The sequence below is a fragment of the Nasonia vitripennis genome (assembly GCF_009193385.2).
Source record: "Nasonia vitripennis strain AsymCx chromosome 5 unlocalized genomic scaffold, Nvit_psr_1.1 chr5_random0004, whole genome shotgun sequence".
Taxonomy (NCBI): Eukaryota; Metazoa; Arthropoda; class Insecta; order Hymenoptera; family Pteromalidae; genus Nasonia; species Nasonia vitripennis.
Window position 1 is genome coordinate 1,807,129 of NW_022279655.1, and position 20,440 is coordinate 1,827,568.

The 20,440-nt window shown below is 48.8% G+C and overlaps 1 protein-coding gene across 2 annotated transcripts in view; it reads left to right on the forward strand.

Moving 5' to 3' along the window:
• LOC100678665 (lysine-specific histone demethylase 1A) overlaps window positions 1–20,440 on the forward strand; it is a 235,744-nt gene that overhangs the window by 120,116 nt on the left and 95,188 nt on the right. The window contains exon 11 of one of the 2 annotated variants that reach the window (XM_016987349.3): window positions 8,384–8,466. The exons of the other annotated variant lie outside the window; for it this stretch is intronic. Within the exon in view, the coding sequence (XP_016842838.1) occupies window positions 8,384–8,466 (83 nt within the window). The remainder of the gene's footprint in view (window positions 1–8,383; window positions 8,467–20,440) is intronic. 2 annotated transcript variants of the gene reach the window in all.

Consider the following 20,440-nt stretch of genomic DNA (forward strand, 5'->3'; position numbering starts at 1 on the left):
ATCAACATCTAAAACGATTTCTATTAATTTCAGTACGACTGTATATGCATATACGACAGGTTTAGCATTGCCGGGGTTCAAAGTTACTTTAGCCAGGCGCAGGTAGTTAATAATACCGCTTGTAATATACGAGTTTATCTCGCCGTATTATGTAGCCGCAGATAGTCCGAGAGTGTAACACACATTCACACGTATGGCTGCGCTCGCGTATAACGTACATCTAATCGGGAAAGTAGCCGTCGCCTGATGTTTCAATAATGAGACGGTAAATTTGAATATATTTCCCATTGATATCGGATATGGGATTTTATATTTGCGTTAATACTCGCCGCGGCAGTAACATAAATAACGCCTCGTTCCGCATACATCATCTCGCCTACTATACGGCCGGTACGCATCTTCGCGCGAGAAATGAGAGAACGCGGATGAGGTGGTCGATCGCGAAAGCGAAACTCCGCATAACGCAGCCAAGGGGCATCTTTATTCCACCCCGCAGAAAAAAAAGTTAGACGGCTCTTTGTCGGCGTCAGGTGGCAGAACTTTCCGTCTTTCTCCCTATACTCTCCGTTCTGCGCGCGAGCGAGCGAGGCCCGAGTCAATTAATCCCGTCTGGGCGACGAAACAGTGCGAGGCTGGCGAACCCGCAGCGGTAGCAGGAGGAGAGCCCGAGAGGCTCACTTGCGCGTCTCGTCGTCCGCGTTGAAATTGCCGATTTCAAGGGTCATCGCCATGTGGCCGCCGCCGGCGGCGGCCGGCTCTGTACGACCAACTTCGGAAATTGAATATTTTCCCCGGCGTCTCGTAACTCGCGAGCGGTCTCATTCTCTTCCGAGTCGGTTTAGTGGCTTCCATAAACCGCGAATACGACTGCGCTGGGGGCGCCGAAGGAGAGTAGATGCCCTCCCGCGAGCGAAGCATCGTGAGCGGGGATTGAGGGGGGGGGGGGGGGGAAGTAGAGACAAAAGAAAGAGATCGCTCGCACGCGCAGGGAGCCTAAGGTCAACTCCATAAGTTTCGCCGAGCGGACTTTTACGCCGTCACACTGCAAACACTTCACCTACGCGTCAGCCAAAGGAGACGGCGAGAGGGAGGGCGGCGGGAGAATTTTATTGATGCAATAATCACGCCGCTTATCGTCTTATTCCGGCCGAGCGACGGCCGCCGCCGCCGCTTCATTTTCATCTCTCGCCTCCGCTGTGTATATCTCTTTCTCCGAGCGGCCGTGCTCCTCATTTTTCTTCTTTATTTGTTTCTGTCGGCTCTCGGCCGCCTCTGCGTGCCACTTCTTTCTTTCCGCTTCTTCCTGTCGCTTTTTTGCGCCCGGTCTTATATTCGAGCTGCCGCGGCTCCCGTGCGCTGCTTTTTATCGAAGCGATGCAGCCGGCCGACGTGCTCCGTCGCGCGACTAAAATCTCGACTGCACTAGCTGCTTGCGGCGCACAAAAAACTCGAAAGGCAGTGGACGCCGGAGCAAGAATCCCGCGCCCGCGACGAATTGCCCTCAATGGTCCCCGACGTCCTCTCGTCGTCACACTTTCGGTCCTTTATAAACTTGTCGCTCACGCGTCGCTGGTGGTAGTCACCGTCCCACGAACTGCTACTCCGATAATTTCGCGATTATTGGATTTAGATAAAACTCGCGGCGAAGCTGCGAAGAGGTGACTCCGATTAATTGGGGCGCTCGCACGCGCGTTCCACGCGAGAAGATAAAGCGACGACGAGCCGACACGGATAATTAATTATTCAACACACTCGGAGATAGGAGATACGGCGTATCGAGTACTTTAGCATAATTGACGTTGACAAATAAGGAGCATTGATGGCTCTATAATCGCGTCGACTTTTCAAAATCGAGGATCATCGGTGGTCAATCCACCAGCTCGATTCTCGAATACCGAAATTTCCATTCATTCCACCAGGAAGAATCACGTTCGCGCTCCAAAAATCCATCTCAATTTCGGTCACGCGGCGAATCTCTTGCCTCGTATATTTTTCTGGCCAGCTTTCTGGCGCGTGTCTCATCATCGCGTGTGCGCAAGTCGGCGGGCGCTAAGCGATCGAGCAGCGGCCAAATTAACGCGACTATTCGCCCGGGCAGAGACACGTTAAGTGGCCTCCCGTAGGGCCGCCTTTCAGTGGGGCGCGATATTTAATTTCTCCCTCCGCTCCCCCCACACGCACTCACTCTTTCCAGGCATCTTTCGCCCGGTGCTTTATCCCTCGGCCTCGCCGGCGCGCGCACATAATAAATGTTATCACTTGAATAATTACTCGGCCGGATAATTTATGTCGCTAATAATTCCCAGCGCTGCCGTATGGCTCGCGAGAGCAGGGGCAGCCGAGCTTGAATTATCGTCATTTTTATTTAAATGGAGGGTCGCCGCCGAAACCCGACACCTTTTTTCGAGTTGCGCTGCTTTATCCACTGGAATCAAGATCCGAGAAAGACTGTCGTGCACTGACTGAAAGCACCTGACCTCCGCGTCTCCGACACCGCCTTTCGCCGCTCGCTTTGCGTCTAATGTGGACAAACTAATTCAATAATGCAGGTACGTCGCTAACGGCCGAGTGTCGGAGAGCCGAGTGAGTTACGAGAGGAGGTATATGGCGCAGTGGTGGAGCGCGATGTAGGTATAAATCGCGACGGAGAGAGCGCGAGCATTACAATGTCGGAGGCATTACTTAATTATACAAAAATTTATGGCGAGCGCTCGACATGTCCCACGGAGCGCGAGCGGCCCAGATTTCTGCGCTGTTTTATAACTTAAAGGCCCGTAAATAAATTTCCAGTAATATACTTGTCACTTAAATAACAACAAGCGATGGGGCAACGATAGCGCGCGACGATGGATCGTTCGCGCTCGTTCGCGTTCGCTGCTGCTGTTCGGGAGTAAATTTAAATGAAGCCATACTTCAGCCGCTAATCTCGTTAATAGCCGATTAAAAAGTGAATGAAAAAGACTCGGCGCGAGTGCGAAGGTTCGCTCGGAAATAAAATCAACTCGACGAGTCGGCTCGGTCGCCTTTCTCTCTCTCTCTTTCTCCGCGCGGCTCGCGGCGGGGCTCGACTCAATTTAGTACACGTGGCAGCCGCATGAAGAGTAAGAGAGCGCGAAATGGGGATTGAATTAAAAGTTTATTGACTCCCGCTCGCGTGCGATAGCGTCGGCAGATCGGCGCCCGGCGTTTTACGATCAGCTGGAACTGCCTCGGCTTTATATGCTTGTGGAGGCCCCTTTAGACCGGGCGAAGGCGTCGGGTCGGTCACTGATCGCGCGACGACCATCTCTCTTTCTTTCTCTCTCTTTCTCGCTCCCTGCGGCCTCCTCTGCGATATCTTCTTGTCTTCTCTCGATCTTGTTCCCTCTCTCTCTCTCTCTCTCTCTCTCTCTCTCTCTCTCTCTCTCTCTCTCTCTCTCTCGTGAGCGCGCGCATGGCCTTTCCGTTTTTACCCGGCCCCGTTGCTGCCGACGTTGTTTGTTTGTTTCTTTCGCCCGCGGGGGGAGAGGTGGTAGCGCGGTAATTAGAAAAAAGTACTTTCGGCCTGTAAAGTGTGCTGCGCAGAGAACGGCGCGCACGAGAGGCTTTTATGGCAAAGTAACCGTACGAAATTTATCGGGGATATAAAAGTTCGTAGGCCTCATTGTCCGGATGATGAAGGAAGCGTACGTTAGACGCGCTGCTCAGACCTCGGGAGAGAACAATGGCCAGTAGTAGTTCTTGACAGCGTGTTGATATTTTTATTAATAGCGCTTTAATTAGCTCCGGACGCGAGCGCGTTCATGTATATGTAGACCACGTTATAATTGCTGCCTATACTAGGAAAGAAAAAAATCGCTCCGACTATTTAAGTGAATATTAATCCGGACTGAAAACGAGACGCGCCGAGATTCTGTCGCGCTACTTTTATCGATATGGCCATAGATGCGAGAATATTACAAGTTTTTTCCGACGTTATTAAAACCACTTCAACAGCTATTTATCTAGACCATTAACGAATCCATCGGCTCAATCAATCTCTCGCGGCTCTCCGGCTCGGAACAAGTAAAAATTTACATAAAAATAAAGACGAGGCTGAAAAAGCCCACGCGTGATTGACGCAAAACGCGCACATCGTCGGGAGTGAAAAAACGTCCAAGTGCCGCCGAAGACAGTCCGAAAACGAGGCCCGGGAATAACAGACGAGAGCGGCGAACCGAAGGAGGTGTCTGCTCGAGCTCATAAGCAGCCCATCATCGCGGAGAGCGACGAGGGAAAGGCATCCCGTGGCGATGATCGGGCAAGTTAACGCGCTCGATCGTTAGACGAAAGTCCCGCGGAATCTATCAATCATACTCCGACGAGCGCTCGCGTATACCTGGGTACCTGTACACTGTACACACACTTGCGTGCGTGAGGCACAAAAGCCGAGCATACGGCGACCCATACGGCTCTTTCGTCGAGCGGCCTTTTTTTCCTCCGCGTTCCTCACCGCGGGCGCGCGTACACGCGTTCTCGAGCGTGAAATTCGTGTTTATAAAGCAGCGTCTGATGGCGTCGAAATGGAAATCGACGGGAAATATGCGCGCGTATGTCTACACCGCTATATACAACCTGTATGGGTACACACAAACGTGTAGGCACAGAGAGAGAGAGAGAGAGAGAGAGAGAGAGAGAGAGAGAGAGAGAGAGAGAGAGAGAGAGCGAGAGCGAGAGATATCTCGGGCACTTTCAGACGCCCGATGGGTAATGGGGGGTGGACCGGAAGGCCCTTGAGTGCGCGCTCAAGAAGGCCATTCGCCTTTTACGAGTAGGGCTCTGCTTTGATCGTTCGAGAGCTTTTGCGTGCAGCTCTCTGTTTATTGGGTCAAATATTTGAGGGAGAAAGAAGGGAGGAGATAGGCTACTGTGATTTAGCGGCCACTGCGACTCTTTGAAAGGGAAGGAGAGGGAGAGAGAGAGAGAGAGAGAGAGAGAGAGAGAGAGAGAGAGAGAGAGAGAGAGAGAGACTTTTATTATGCAAACGGGAAACAGCTTGCGCTCGGCGAGTCTTCATTGACGTGACGTAATTTAATTAGTCAAGAGCTTTTGGTCGGCTCGCTGACGATGAAAATACGCTTTGAGCGATTAATTTCAATTTGTTTGACTTTGCTCTCGACAGCGCGAGAGGCTGGTTTTGCGTAACTTCGTTACTTATTGCCACTGGAACGACGTTACGTCACCGTGTGATTTAATTATAAAAATGCGTCGTTGAAGGGCTATTGCTCGTTCCGGTCCGCGCGACTGGTTAAGCAGAAATGTAAACATCGCGCGCTACTGCGCGCGGAGGCGCCGCGATAATTAGATATTCGCCTAATTAAGACTGCGAGGAATTTCTGGCGTTTGTTTTCCAAACAGCGCTCGCATGCTCTTTGCGAAAACGAGTGCAGCGAGAGCGGATCGCATTGTGTCAATTGGTCATTGTTGCACATGTAAATAGCGAGCTTACAGCGTCTCCATTGTCCGGCTGTTTAACGATAATTAGCGGCTTTTCCCTGTGTGCTCTTGGTACACGCAGCTCGCACTGAAGTCGATATATCTATATATATATGTATACTATAGAGATATAGTATACATATATATAGTATATATATATATACTATAGTATATATATATATATATATACTATAGAGATAGAGAATTTTCCCAAGTAAATGCTCGCCTGCCAGAAAAGAGCGCCGCGGCGTATTAATACATCCATTATTGACATGTTGGTTTTTACGCCGTAAAAGCCAACGGTACGAGAAAGCGTGACTGTATGTATACCAACGCATGCGCGCGCGTTCACGCACACAGGCGCAGAGCCGAACGGCCGAGAGAACACCTGCCTGCTCAAGAGTCTATCAAGAGGCTTTGAGCGTTAATTTATTAGGTGCCGACACTGGCTTCTTATCGCTCGTGTAACGGAAGAGCCTTATTTATGTCTTTTGAAATATGCAGTGCAGATCGGGGGCTTTGGATTTTAAGTTCTATTCTCGTACTCGCGGTCGAGCGGGGATTTCGTCCGCCGTCATAAATTAGCATTAAAAAATATAAGACGAATTTTTCTCCAACTTAAGTCGAAGTCATATAACTGCAGGTTGAAAGTGCAACGATAAGTGACTGGTGAATTTTTGGAAGCACTGCTGGGTTCAGCGAACACTGCACGACGACGAATTGTGCATAACAGTAAAAATAACAAAGATTCCTCTCGCGGCCTTTCCGCGCCACGCACTTGGCAGCCAAAGCTCGAAAGACAGACGTATAATGGGAAAAAAGGCTAGGAACACGAGGAGCGTAATTAAGTTTCCTTCCAACGCTAACTGGAATGTCAAAAATCTCTTGCTCGCCTCTTTATTTCTAATGACGCGAATAGCGGATTCTCTTGTTCGCCGTCAACAATATACGCGAGACTCGTAGAAACGCGACAGTTGGGCAGAAGAACGCGGCCGTAAGAAAGACTGAGTTGCGAAGGAGAAGAAGTGTACGAGGACTCCGCACGCTCTCCAAGAATGAGAGAAACAGACTGCGCTAACCTCGACATTGGCGCACCGCTAACTGCTCTGCAAAAATTGATTCTTCTTATTCGTTTTCGCCGGATTGATTATTTATTTGAAGGTCCAATTAACTTTTCCTGTGGTCAAAATCCCTGTCGCATTCCCAATGTCCGAACTTGATCTCAACTTCATCTGCGTTTACATCCTCTAGTTTTCCAGAATTCAAAATTTCAATCTTACCAAACACAGCGGATAAACTTTCCTCGGAAGAAAACGTCATCGAACAATAGAGCGCGGAATGCAGCCTCCACTCCATCTCTCAAAACAGCTCGATTTATATCCATATTCGCGGGTGGCAAAACGACGCACTGCGGGAGTTCTTTCTGCTTTTCTGCCCCGCGCGCTTCAAACCAGACGACGCTCTGTATACCTATAGAGCGGCGAGACGCCAAGAACGAGGTCACAACGACACTGTGGGTATACACATGCGACCGAACGCGAAGAAATCGCAGAACTAGTTTTGCGCGCAACTTCGGTATTTTTTTCTCGACGATTACGCGATGCGGGCGACTCTTCCGGCCTTAACGAGCCGCGGGGCCGTGATAACCGGGACTTTTTCCCGATTCGCGACTCGCCCGGATTGTAACCGTCGTCGTCGCCCGCCGCCGTTTCTGCTGCACCTTCTTCTGCTTTGGAGCGGCGACGACGACGGAGACTACGTCGTTGACTTTGAATGTGGCTCGCTCGTGGAAGAGAAACCTCGGGGGTTACTTTGCGCGCTTTGCTCCCGGGATGAGATCGTTGAGATGAGTTTCACGTATTTTTCTCTCCTTGCGGAAGATGCTTCCCAGTTCTGCGCGTTGCCTTATGAGACGAGCTGACTCGCTTCTGAGTCGTAGTTTCAGCTTATGCCGAGCGTGCGCGCTTTGATTTTTCGTGCACAGGGAATGGCTGATGCAGTTGCGGCAGAGGGTGCTCGACTTTTATTCCCGCTGCTCGGCAATTTCTACTGAATTGTTCCGAAGTCCTGCTTTAATGTTTTCAATCTGTTACTAAAGTAATTTGACGATCCAGATGAACATGCTATAATGGACTCTGCCGATTGATGAATTACGAACTTCTCGTTAATTAGTTTCAATATAATTATATGCTCATCGAGCAAAGCAAAGTTATTGTTCCAGTTCATCAAGTTATGCTAATTCGTTGTGTATTAGTCATCAACGCTGGAGAAGATTTTGATTGAATAAATCAGTGAAATGAATGCCATTACGAAGTCTCGGTAGCTCATTTACTAAGAGAGAAAAAAGGCTGGTACACCGTAACGGTACTATTTTTTCTATGACCTTGTACCCTAGTATTGAAGGCAGCATAGTAAAAAAAGGATCGTGAAACAAGATCGTTAAAAAACAATCAAGCTGGACTATCTGCGTGCTTGTCAATAAAACAACAGCTATAAAGTTGTCCGGTAGACGCAAAGAATTGGCGCTTTAATTGAACGAATGTTCCAAATATTCCACGATATGTGCAGATTTGGACGGAATAGCTTGAATCTGTAACAATATCAAGAGATAAATAGCGCGATATGACGTACATTCGTCGTATAGAAAATCGGAAACTAAGTCCGTTACATTTGTCGCTTCCCTACTGCTGTGCGAGCGATCCAAAAGCGATTGAATTTACCGACTTTTCGCACAAGTTTATTACCGCGCCGGCCTGTCAGTCCATCCAAGCCCGCGGTATTTTTTTGCGAGCGTGCCGCACACCGAAGGGCGCGAACAAAAGTGCGCGGCGACACGACGGCTATAAAAAAAAAAGCTCGCGAGCGTTTTACATGGCACTCTGCATTATTAAATCCTTTTCAATGAATTTGTTTGTTGCTCTTGTTACAGGTAAGTCAGTCATACCACCTTCTCAATGTCACCGGGTACACAACTCTCGCTCGTATCAGAGCGAAATTCATTGGACATCGCGGGTAAGTCAACTTTCATTAAAAAACATATCAAATGTTGCTGTGCTCGCGCACGAGATAAAAAACAGAGAGAGAGAGAGAGAGAGAGAGAGAGAGAGAGAGAGAGAGAGAGAGAGAGAGAATGTTCGAAGCGTTGGCGGTACGGAGAGAAAAAAATCGCGGGCGCGCGAGCGCGAAAAATTCAAAGAGCCGTCAAGGCCATAAAACGTCAAAAGTTATCGCGCGTCAAAAAGTTTCCAGCTCGCTGTCTCCTAAAAGGCCGGTACTGCTGCTGCTACTGCTGCGGGGAAAAAATGAGAGCGTGTGAAAAAAAGGGATCAAAAGGAACAACGAGGCGCACACATATATACCTACACGCGCGCGCGTCGCGTTAATAAAAAAAAAGTGAAAAAGAACGAGCGACTGGCAGCAGAGGCGAAAAAAATATTGCCCATCGCGTTTTTCGGGAGCGCACGGGCAAGCTTCTCTGCTCTGTTGTGTACAGTGTATGCGCAGCAACAGCGGCAGCACATGTATACGTATACGAACGCGGTTGCGAACACAGACAGGTATACACGTATGCAGAGCGGGCGCGGGTGTTCGCCCGTGAAACGTTCGTTACACATTTCCTGAGTTATGCATTTAAATGAGGGGCGCGCGGATGGCCCTTGTCTCTTTTGTAGCAGATCAAAGCCCAACGCTGAGACAGCAAACACACACGGCCACGCACCAGTCGCGACGGGAAGCGGCAGCAGCGAGAGTGAGAAAGAGAGGGACTGGCCAGGGAAAAGAGCGAGAGTGAGAATGCCAGCAGGAGCGGAAAAAAACGCGCGCGACGACGACCTAAAGGAGGATGTTGGCTTTTGCAATTATGCACGGAATATTTAATGCAATTTCGCATTGTTTTCTCGGAAGAACGAGTGTGCGCTAGCGTATCGAGGATCACGACTCGTGACGACGCCCCGGGAAGTTGACTCGTCTGACGCTCTCGTAATTTCTTCATTTCGCCTCCCGCAGTTGTCAAAATAGAGGTTTCCTTTTTGACGTGGATATTCTTAGTCCAAGCAAGCGATCAAGAGCACGAGAGAAACGATCTGAAGAGTCTTCAGAGGAAAAAGCCAAGCATCGTTGCAGTAGTAACAGCCAACTCGTTGCGAGTAATGCGTTCATGCTCGGGTGACTTTTTCTTCTTCTTTCCACTCGGCTCCTCGTCTCGACCTCGCGACTTACTTTACCTCCCCCATGAGCGCGCGGAGACTGATGAATGACGCAAGCGAATTAGGTACGGTGGCACGGATCCTTTGACACAGAAGGAGCTCATCGCGCTCGTATACGCGCTGATTATTCGAGCTTCTTGGCACTCCGGTTGCTTTTTCGCCTCGACTGTCACTTTATCTCTCGGCAGCGCCCTTTGAGGCCCTCGCGCGCGCGAGGATTCATAATTAGATTTTTGCAGCGCGGCAGGCGCGCCGGAGCGTCAAGCTCGCAGACTCGCGGCGCTGCACCCCCTCCCCTGCGTAATTACTAATTAAACGCTTGTTTGCCCTTCGGAGGCGCGCATTACGTAATTATACACTGGGCGTTATGAAGCTGCCACCGTCGCTGCACTCGACAATATTCGCGAGTCCGTTTCACCGAGGGAAACGTGTGTAAATGCCGCCGTAGTGTGCACATGCATTCCCCAAGCGTATACGCGGCAGCGGGCATATACGTGCGCGTACGTCGTGCAGGTGTATATCAACGAGGCTCGCGCCCCCGTTCAGCCGTCGTTATAATTGTCCCGTTAAATTGAATAACGAGACGCGCGATTTGTGTGTAATTCGAGGCGCTTATTAGCGCAACGCGTGGCTTAATGATTTCCTCGCGTGACAACAAGAAATACTCGTTCGCACTGGTCTATGGTGTAACGGCGGGGCCGCGTGGGGATTCGCCCCTCTCTGCCGGTGCACGCACGCATGCATACATCCACTCGCTCGCGCTTCTTTTTTCTCTCCTCGCCTATGTACACGTACGAGATCTACCGACGTCGTAATCCCGAGGCCTCGTTATACAAGTATTTGATGGACTTTTTCAGCGAGTCTTGTTAGAGGGCAGAGAGAAGAGAGAAGAAGACGCAGCGAAAGAAAGAAGAAGTCGCTTCGAGACTCTCTGCACAGGCGGTTTTTCAAGCGAGGGGAGGTGTGGGCACAGAAACGCACACGGCGCTGGATAGAAGGAGAGAGGAAGCGAGAAGGAGAGAAAAGCAGCAACTCGTCCGTCCAATCCGGCGGATATCCTTTATGGAGCAGGGTATAATTTACAAATCCCGAGTCTCGTTGGATTTATCGGCACTTGCCTAACCTCTCATTACGCGTATAGCTAGCCGCTCTCTCTCTCTCTCTCTCTCTCTCTCTCTCTCTCTCTCTCTCTCTCTCTCTCTCTCTCTCTCGCCCGCTCGCGCGCGCCGGCAGTCCGCGCTTCCACGCGCGAGCGAAGCGACTAAAGAGCGCCCCGTGCGGCCTTGAAATCGCCGTGCCGATCGCGATCCCGATTCGCGGGCGAGCGCGCGCACGAGCCGTCGACGCGACTGACCTACTTGATTAAAAAGTGTAATGCGAGAGCTGTCGCTGAACGTGTTTCGCGCAAATAGAGAGAAAGGAGCCGGCCGAGCGTAGTTTGTTTAAGTTATCGGATGGAGGATTATAAGTGCGAGGAATGCCGTTCGCTCGTGTGTCTACGGATACACGGAACAATGACGCGCGAGGTAACGAACTGCGACAAATCGCGGCCGTTGCCTCGCGTCCGCGGAGAAATGTGCGGCTGTGGATTGAAATTTATGCCGCCGTTTCAATTTCGTATCGGAGATTAGGAGTCGCGAGTCGCTTGCGCTATCGCACGGCTAGATTTGATTTAGAGTGTCGCAGTACTCGGGGACCGGTGCTATTGAGATGTTGACGAACTCGCGCGAGAGCTGAACTATTCCGAAAAATCCCGTGCTTACGGCGCCTACGTTGCAGTTCATTTGCGCCCGGCGTTATTTGTGCCGCACTTAACTCGCTTAATGACGGCGTCCATAGTAAAACGCAACGACAAACACGTCGGACAACATATTTGCGCCGCGGCTGTTATTTCAATGCGCGATGTGACTCGTTATCGGAGTCTCATCTTTTTTCGTCTTCGCGCATCAACGCCTCCTCCTGTATAAATATCAGAACTGCTCGCCGGTGAGGGATTTCGTGCCGCTGGCGCAATTTTTTTCCCGGCGGACGCCTCGAGCGTCTCGGGGCTCAAAGGACGCATTAGCGCGGAAATCCTTAAAATGTCCAAATCGAGAGAGAGAGAGAGAGAGAGAGAGAGAGAGAGAGAGAGAAAGAGTGAGAGAGAGAGAGAGAGAGCGAGAGAGAAATCAAGAAGCCCCGAGTGGTTTTGATTCAGCGACCGCCTGATTTCTGGCAAATTGGACGCCGCGCGATCCTCGCCTTCGACGCCGTATACTATATATAGATCGTATCACTCCGGAGGCTACGTGTCGAAAATTTTTCGCTTCTCCTTCGCTTGATCGGTCGTCGACAGAGCGAGCTGAATGAGCGAGAAACCATTTTGGGCGTCGCCCGGACCTTTTTTCTTCCTTCTGCGATATTCACACTTTTTTCGAGACTCCCACTCTGGCGCATTTTTTATTTTTCTGCAGACGAGTTCACTAAATTTTGCACCGCTGCAATTTCAAAAGCCAGAGCTGTGTGTGTGCGCGCGTCAGAATTTAATATCGCGTTCACATATTTTCACAGAAAGGTACTTCTTTTGTCCCTGAAAAATTTTATGAAATTCAGATGTCACTTTTTCTTAAATCTCGCTCCTCGCGAAAGTGACGCTTTCGATGCAGCATAAAGCATCGAAACAATCGCGGCGCCGCAAATAAAGCCGGCGATTGGTATTCGATTTCCCATACACTACGCCGACTACACGCACGCATATTTATTCCCGCGCGAGCGTAAAATGATGGTTCCTTCCAGTCGCCCGGCTTACCCTCGTATCGCACGCGCGCGAGTTCGACAGCGCGTGTATACTCTTGCAGCCGGTGGGATGTATTCTTTATTGGCCACAAATAAGCGAGCATAATCGAAAAGCGTTATTCATGCAGCGGCGGCTGCGGCGGCGGCGCCATCCGTACTCAGCGCCGCCGTTCTTAAATCTCTCAAGTATACACCTCGAGTCGGCCGTTATAAATGTCCCTGCCATCCGAATCAATTTCCTCGCTACATCATCAGCAGCGGCGAGATCGGGAGGGCCGAGCGCAAGCGCCTCCATTAACCCGAAGAATCAACTTGTCTTCACCGCTGTCACCGATCAATCGATCGGCAGCCAGCGCAGCAGCAGCCGGTGTATAAATAGCGCCGGCCGCGGCCGGGCTCCCTTATTGAATTACAAAAGAAGCGTGCAACGGTTAGGACTGCTCCGCGAGGAGGAGGATTAATAATAATCGCGCGCGGCTGCAGCGGCGGAGAGAAAATCCGCGCGCTCGCTCACACTAGATCGCGCGATCGGCTGTAAGCCGAGATCGTCTCCCTGCATATCGGCCGATCTCGACTCGTCCCTGCCGAAAGGGGGGAAACGTTGAAAGGCCGCATGAATCACAGTCGGCATTTGTTTATAAAGTACGCACACCCGATGCGCGGTCCCTCCCCTCGGAGTCGATTAAACGTCTTTTTGGCCGGCAATTAGCGTTCTGCGAAGAAAGGAGCTCAGAATGCGTGGCAGCGACGGGCCTCACGTTCGGCCCGGCTGAATTAACGCGAAAATTTCCAAAACGTTAAACGCGGAGGCGCGCGAAAAATTCCCCCCGTCGCTGCGTACATGTATAATTTAGCACGCGCCGTAACTCGAGTTTGGAAACGAGCCAGGAGAAAAAATCATTGTGTGCAGCGCCGCGCGGAATCGAGCCGCGTAAAGTACCGAAATGATGATATTTAAAGGCCCCGTGTCCGCCTCCGCGCGCGTTTATCGCAAAATTATGGACTTCTAAATTAAAAGATTTTTTCCTGACTCCTTTCCTCCTCGCGCTATAGGTATATCGGCGCACAAAGTATCTCTCTATCAATTCGAATCGGTGTATAGGCACAGGCGCGCACACTCGTTATTCCAGTTTGCGGCGGGGGACGACGATTTCGCTCGTAACTCGGGGCTTTTCGGTCGCTCGTAATCATCGCGCGACTCATTCACTCTCAGACTGGCGTCTCCGCTTGTAAAATACCCTCGGCGCGCTCGACTATAAACAATTTTTCCAATACTCGCCTGCAGTCTACGATCCGTCCTTGTTGTGTGTGTGTGTGTGTGTGCGCGCGTGTGTGTATGAGCAGTTTGCACGCTCTTTTCTCTCTCTCTCTCTCTCTCTCTCTCTCTCTTTCTCTCTCTCTCCCTCGCTCTCTCCTCTTCTCTCTCGCTCGTTTCGGGCCTAAAGAGAAGGAAAGAGAGGCAAGTGCGCTCTTATTCTTTTTCTCCGACTTCTTCTGGCTGCCTCGCGTTCGCCGTTGCTTCTTCTCCCTTAGCCTCGTCTCGTTAAAAAGTTGTCGGACCGGTTGGAGGCTCGTTCTCTGCTCTCCTCGAGATTCTGCCGCTTCTGCAGCTCGCGCTGGTATACGACCTGAGAACGCAAGAGAAAGAGAGAGGGAGAGAGAAGACGAGAGTCGATCGTTCGAGTCGAAGACAGAGAGAACGAGATACTGAACGAGCTTCTTTTCTTCCTTCTCGCTCGCTCTCCCTTCTTCCGCACTGATGCTTTTGCTTCGGCTTCTTCTCCTCCTCCTCCTCCTTCTTCTTTTCCTAGTTTGACGTTCACGTTTTCAATTGCAAACGCGCGCGTGCGATTTTCTAGCAACAGGTCGCCTTTTCGCGCCCCATTATTCATTAACTCGACGCGAACAATTGTTTCTAAGGCCTTAGTCTGAATCTTCCCAGCTCTCTGCGTAAGTGTGGTCCTTTTTGCTCTTCCATACAGCCGTAATATGAATAGTGGCTCTACTCTCAGTCAACGGCGATTTCATTAAAACAATAATTACAAGAGAATACGATTTTCAAAGACTGTCAGTTTGATCGATAATTATTCTGAACTATACTGATACACGCTTGTGTATATAGTGGTGAAAACCTGACGGAACGAATAACTTCAAATTCGGTGGTGAGTATACGCAGCCAGTTCAAGTGAATTCGCATGCAAGTGAACTCGAAGTTACTCCTTCTATCGAATATATTATGCAACATAGTAATATTCATACCAAGCAATGTAAGTAGATGCCGTTGAGGAAAAAACACCACAGTCGCGGAAAATATTTATATGAATATATGCTATAACTTGACAGCCCACGCGATGATCTCTTCTCCCGCTGTATACGGTTCTTCGGTCATCGCTAACTCAATAGGTAATGCTTCTCGCGCCGCAGCTCGTTTTTGTTTTTTCGCGAGCCGCAGACCGAACAAGGGCGAGCGCTGGTCCGACGACAAAACAGAGCACGGCACTGAGCAGCAGAAAGAAAGAGAAACAGAAGAGCAAAGTCAGGAGAAGGAGCTGCAGCGGTGTAACAGAAGGAAATAAAACAAAAGAAGAGCTATCAGGAGAGAGGGAACCGCTTTAATGGGGTTTAATTGGATTTTGAGTTTTTACGGGCTTACAAAACCGAGTTATTCGAGGAATTCGCGACATTAGCGTGCAATGTCTCGGGCGCTCGTGCATAAACCTCTCGATATGCGGGCCACGCTCGCTGGCATTCGAGTTTCGGCCTTCTCGCAATTGAAATAGGGGCGCGCCGCGTACACGTGAGCGAGCTTCTTCTCCTTGTGTTTCTTCTTCTTCTTCTTGGCCACTTCCTCGGCGTCGTCTTTCTTTCTCCCGATTCTCCCGTTCGCAGACCCCCCCCCCCTGCTCTTGTTGCCTACCCTCTGGAGTTTTCCTCCAGTAATAATATTTGCACAATTTTGACATCTAAAAAATGTGTTTAAAAAATTGCATCTTCCCGTAATTCAATTGGGCGTTTACTTTTAACCATCAAATTGCGTCTAGGCCAGCCATTACTTTTATGCAGGTGAAATCATTATCACGCAATCAGTAAATATTATATCATTGTATAATAATGTGTCAAAATTTTTCATCTACGCAATTTGTTCAAGTAAGTGTGATAAGTATTAGTTTTTTAGGCGAAAAACGCATTTGCAATGAATTTTTACAACTCCAAAATTTACATTTATAAAGCTTTCTGTCAGAAGTAACCGATTCCAAGGTAAAAATCCTAACTTTCGAATAATGATATCAAGCATAGAAATCAAATAATTTCTCTTCGCTCCCCATCGGAAAGCGGAAAAATTATTGGAAAGATCTTGAAACTCGTGCAATTTTGTTCGAAAATTTTTCGGCGAACTCGCTGTTTCTTCAAGCGACGCATCCTCGCCGTCGTTCAGCGCAGCTCCTTCGAGCGCGGCGGAGCAGCGGCCGCTCCACCTTCTCGAGTTTGGCAAACGAGCTCGAGAATGAGGAGGTGGAGGAAGGAAGAATCGCCGAAATCTCAGCATACACAGCGGTTAGCTGAGACTAAAGAAGTATTTTCTCGGCGCTGCCGCAGCGAGAGGACTGCGAGCAGAGCACGAACGAGTGAGATTCTGACAGATTGAAAGTAAGTAACTCTCGCGGTCCCTCCTTCTTTATGCTGAAAGGTATATAAAGGCTGCGCTACGCTAAAGAGAGAAGGAGAGACAGAAGGAGGCGATATGAGGTCGCTGGCCGAGCTCCTCTCTCTCGCTCTCTCTCTCTCTCTCTCTCTCTCTCTCTCTCTTTGCGGCTTCGAGACCTTTAGCTGTCTTGGGTATGTATACTCTCCTTCTCGCGCGTTCTCGCTTTTTCTCTGCGTCTTGCAGCGAAAAAAATACCGAATTTCCGCGACGCCGTCGGGGATTAACTGCACTTTTTGTGCGGAGCCTTATCGGAATCCCCCGCGTATATAGCTGTTTTGTATCCCTAAATAGAATGCCCACTCCGGGGGTAACTCCTCGCCGTAATTACCGATTGATAAGCATTTTATCGTTCCGAGACTGCGCGGGGTTTACCTTTCTCCGCTGCAAATTATCGCTACTCTGGGAAATAGTTTCCGAGAGTGTAATTTCTGCTGCCCTTTTTCGCTCCTCGTTGTTTTTTCTCATTAAACTTCACCGACGCGGGAGTCGGAAACTTCCTTCGTTCTTTTTTTCTACTGCCTGTTCTCCGATACTTTGACTAATACGTTATTATCGTTATTACGTGTAATGAGAGTAAATAAACCGATAAATCTGGATGATGCACAGCTCGCTAATGATGGACAGCTATACGGACTAAAGTTTTTTAAATTTTTCTAACGAGTGTAAACGTATTTTCTTTTTGAAAAAGTTCCAACACAGCCTCGTACGCAGAATACTTGTGCTTGTGACCCGAATCCACTATCCAAATAGAGCTCGGGCAAGTAGCGGAAAAAATGAATACTGAAAGGAGGAAAACTTTTCATTAAAGAAATCATAGCAAACTAACTCGTTAATGATGCGAAATCGGCCAGGCGTGCTTCGTTAGCATAATGATAGCAGCTGCCGTGGCTGTGCGTTTCGTGAGTTTAATTAAAATTCAAAAGTGCGTTGCATCCAATTTTTGCCCCGCGTTTTATCTGCGAGTAATCCTCGAAAAAGCCTCGTCGCATTGTACTCCGCAATGAGCGTAAAGCTGAATTATATTTGAATAAGCAAGGGAAACGATTTAAGGGAAGAACCTTCGAAATTATTTGTTTGTTCCGGCTCCCCCCGGCCTTCGTCTGCAGGCATTTCGTGCGAGTAGAGAGCGCTTATGCTGCTTCTTGGAAGCACGGCCGAAGCGCGCTCGAAAGTTTCGGACAGGTGCGCGGCTCGACATCACGGACAAATGACTCAAGGTTTTATACGTGTAATTGCGTTTGCTTTGTCTGCGCAGCCACTGCCACTCCTGCCGTTGGGAGATTACGTTTGATTGTACGCTGCCATACAAATTTCTGCCAAATCCTCTTTGGCTCGGAGGAAATAAAAGTCGAAATTCCCTGGTTAAAGCCGCGTGCACGCGCCGGCCGTGTACGGCGGGCAAAAAGATAAAATGGGACTCGATCTCATCAATCGGGCTTCCGACACACGGCTTGCCGGAGACCATCAGACAGATAACGACAAAGAGTCGCGCGCAAAACTCAAAATTACAAATCTGCATACAGACCGGCCATATGCATGCTAATCCCCGAGAACGACTACAGGCTTCCCCTTTGGCAAACATTTTTGCCTGTGATCTTTGTCGCACGCGTGTGTAAGCCCGCAGCAACCCTTTCCCTTTCTCTCGCGTTCTCTCTCTCTCTCTCTCTCTCTCTCTCTCTCTCTCTCTCTCTATGTCTATACACAACGACGACGCCGACGGCGCGCCGCGAGTAAACCTATTAGCACGTGTACGGAGAGCTCGCGTTCTGTCCGGGAATCAGTGCGACAGGCAAGATTATCTCTGAATCTCGATCAGCGTTCAATTTACATAATTTGGACTCTTATCGGGACGCGGAGCTTGGCTTAAGTCGAGCGCGCCACGCCGGCTTAAGCGGGTTCACGGAAAAAGATACGCTCTCTTGGCTCGGCTGTTTCGTTTGCTCTCTTTTTCCAGCGCTCCTGTGACCGCCTTCTTGCTTGTCTCGTCGCCGGCGAAACACTGCACACTGTTGCGAGTTAACCCTCGGACCGCCCAGGGGATATTTCCTTACCGATAAAAGTCCCCGCGCTGGTTCGTTGCCGCGAGCTTTCTAAATTAGAGGGAAGCGACTGAGCTTACGGAACAGCTTTTTCGCTTTTCGCGCGTAACCTCACCTCCGCGTCGCGTCGAAAATATCCTAATAAGGTGTATAGCAGTTCACGAGAGAGTTCAGATAACGACTCTTCGTTTTGCCGATAAAGCTCGGAGATTCCGATAATATGAAACGTCCCCATAGGAACGAGCCAGTCACGCGAGAAAGAATGCGATGTCTGAATGGACCAATCAGTAGCACACACATGCACGGGGAAGTCCATGCGATATATTACACATAACCAGACACGCGTGGGAGGGCGCTGCGAGTTCGTTAGACTCGCGTGCGCGCGGCGGTCCTCTCCGCGTCTATCTCTCGTCTATCCGGCGAGCAGACATTTGGATGGCTCGACGTCGGATGTAGGGATCCGTTCGTGATTTGCATACTGGCGTAATGGCGCGCGCACGCACTCGCGAGCACACGACCAAGTTTATGGTGCGCGAAGTTTTAGCCGCCGCTGCTGCCTGTCTGACAGCTTTTCGCGCTTCTAACCCTCGACGAACTTTCTCGTTTTCCGAGCCTGATGTATCCCACCCGCCGCGCGCTCTTCGGCCTCGTATTCTCATTATCGAGCTGCAGGTTAATTTAATTTGCGCCTCGGTAATGTAAGCTAAAAACTTTTGGCGATATTTTCTACTGTCGGCACCCCCATCCCCTTCCTCTTTTTCTCTCTATCTCTCTTTGCGGCGAGACGATTGAAATGCATGCGGTTGCAGCGCACGGCGTCTCCGTACCCGCGCCGACAGTGAGACAAATTGAGGTGACAGTCGGCCAGTGATAAACCGAGAACCCGGAGACGAATAATTTATTCGATGTCGATTGTTTTATTTCTGCTGACAGCTCGATTTTCATGCAATTAGAGCTTCATTCAGGTTAAATGAATCCAATATAAGAAGCGCAGCATCTGCTTTTTTGCACCTGATCCGCACATTTATATTTCTCGCGTGTTCCCTCAAATTATCGTACTTGTCTCGAAAGCTCAGCGGCAATTATTCACATTTGCGATTTGGGCCGAAAATACTTATTGGCTCAAAACATTTTACATTCTAACGTTCGTACGTGTAATATTGTGTGAGCAGTGAGCTCCTACTCGGCTGCTGGTCTTATCGCGCACGGTGCAACTTGTCATTGACGAACGTGAACTGCATTCTTGCGTAATATGATCGAGAATAATGTCAAACAAGCAAACAAGCTAAAAATAACAGTTTGCGAAATGCATTAATTAAACTATCACCCACTAGCACGAACAATTTTTACTTGAATCGCGGGGGATGAGATTAATGTGATAGTAAACCGCACTGAAGCAACTATAATATAAATATTGTACTATAAAATTTATATTTATTTTGTGATAATATTCAATATTATAACAGAATATTATGCAAAGTAACTTAGGATTGCATAAGATGAAAATTCTAAATTTTGATCTTTTTCGGTATTTTGGGCTCAAATATCAGATCAGCCAATTTAAGAAATAAAATAATGAATGTAATCCCATTTGATTCGGCAACTCTCGTCATTATCCAAAAAGGTATTTCATCACTAGTTCATCGCTCTTAGTTAAAAAGTTATTGTAAAAATTAAAATCCTGCATTCTTCAAAAGTAGGATATGATGTCTCACGCTGTCTTCAATTATTTAAACAACTTTTAATTACATTCATTATTTTATAGCACAGTGTGGCTTAAATCCACGTTTAAGTCACGTCTATCCGTGACCTAAGTAGTCTATCACTCGCTACACTCGTGCGCTAACCTCACGGTACAATAATGGACTGCTTAGATCAAGGAGAGGCGTGACTTGGCGGATTTAAGTAGCTGTGCTATAAAATTGTATTCAATACTCGTGAACTAAGCAGCCCATTAATGCACGGCGTTTTATCACCCTCGCTTCGCACGGACGATATTGTCCCCACGAGGGTGAAACTACTTTACCGCACTAGTATCATAATATACTACTATTTATACAACAACCTTATCTTTCTCTCAGTATAGTAAAATTAATAATAATTATGCAATTTAATTTTTGCAGAAACATTTTCTCTCTGTGTTTACACAGGCTTAAGACCGTCTTGATACCTATCTTGTATTAAGAATGTGTTGCTATTTTTTACGTTCCCATATAGCAACTGTAACCTTATATTATTTACAATGCTAATTTAGTAACACT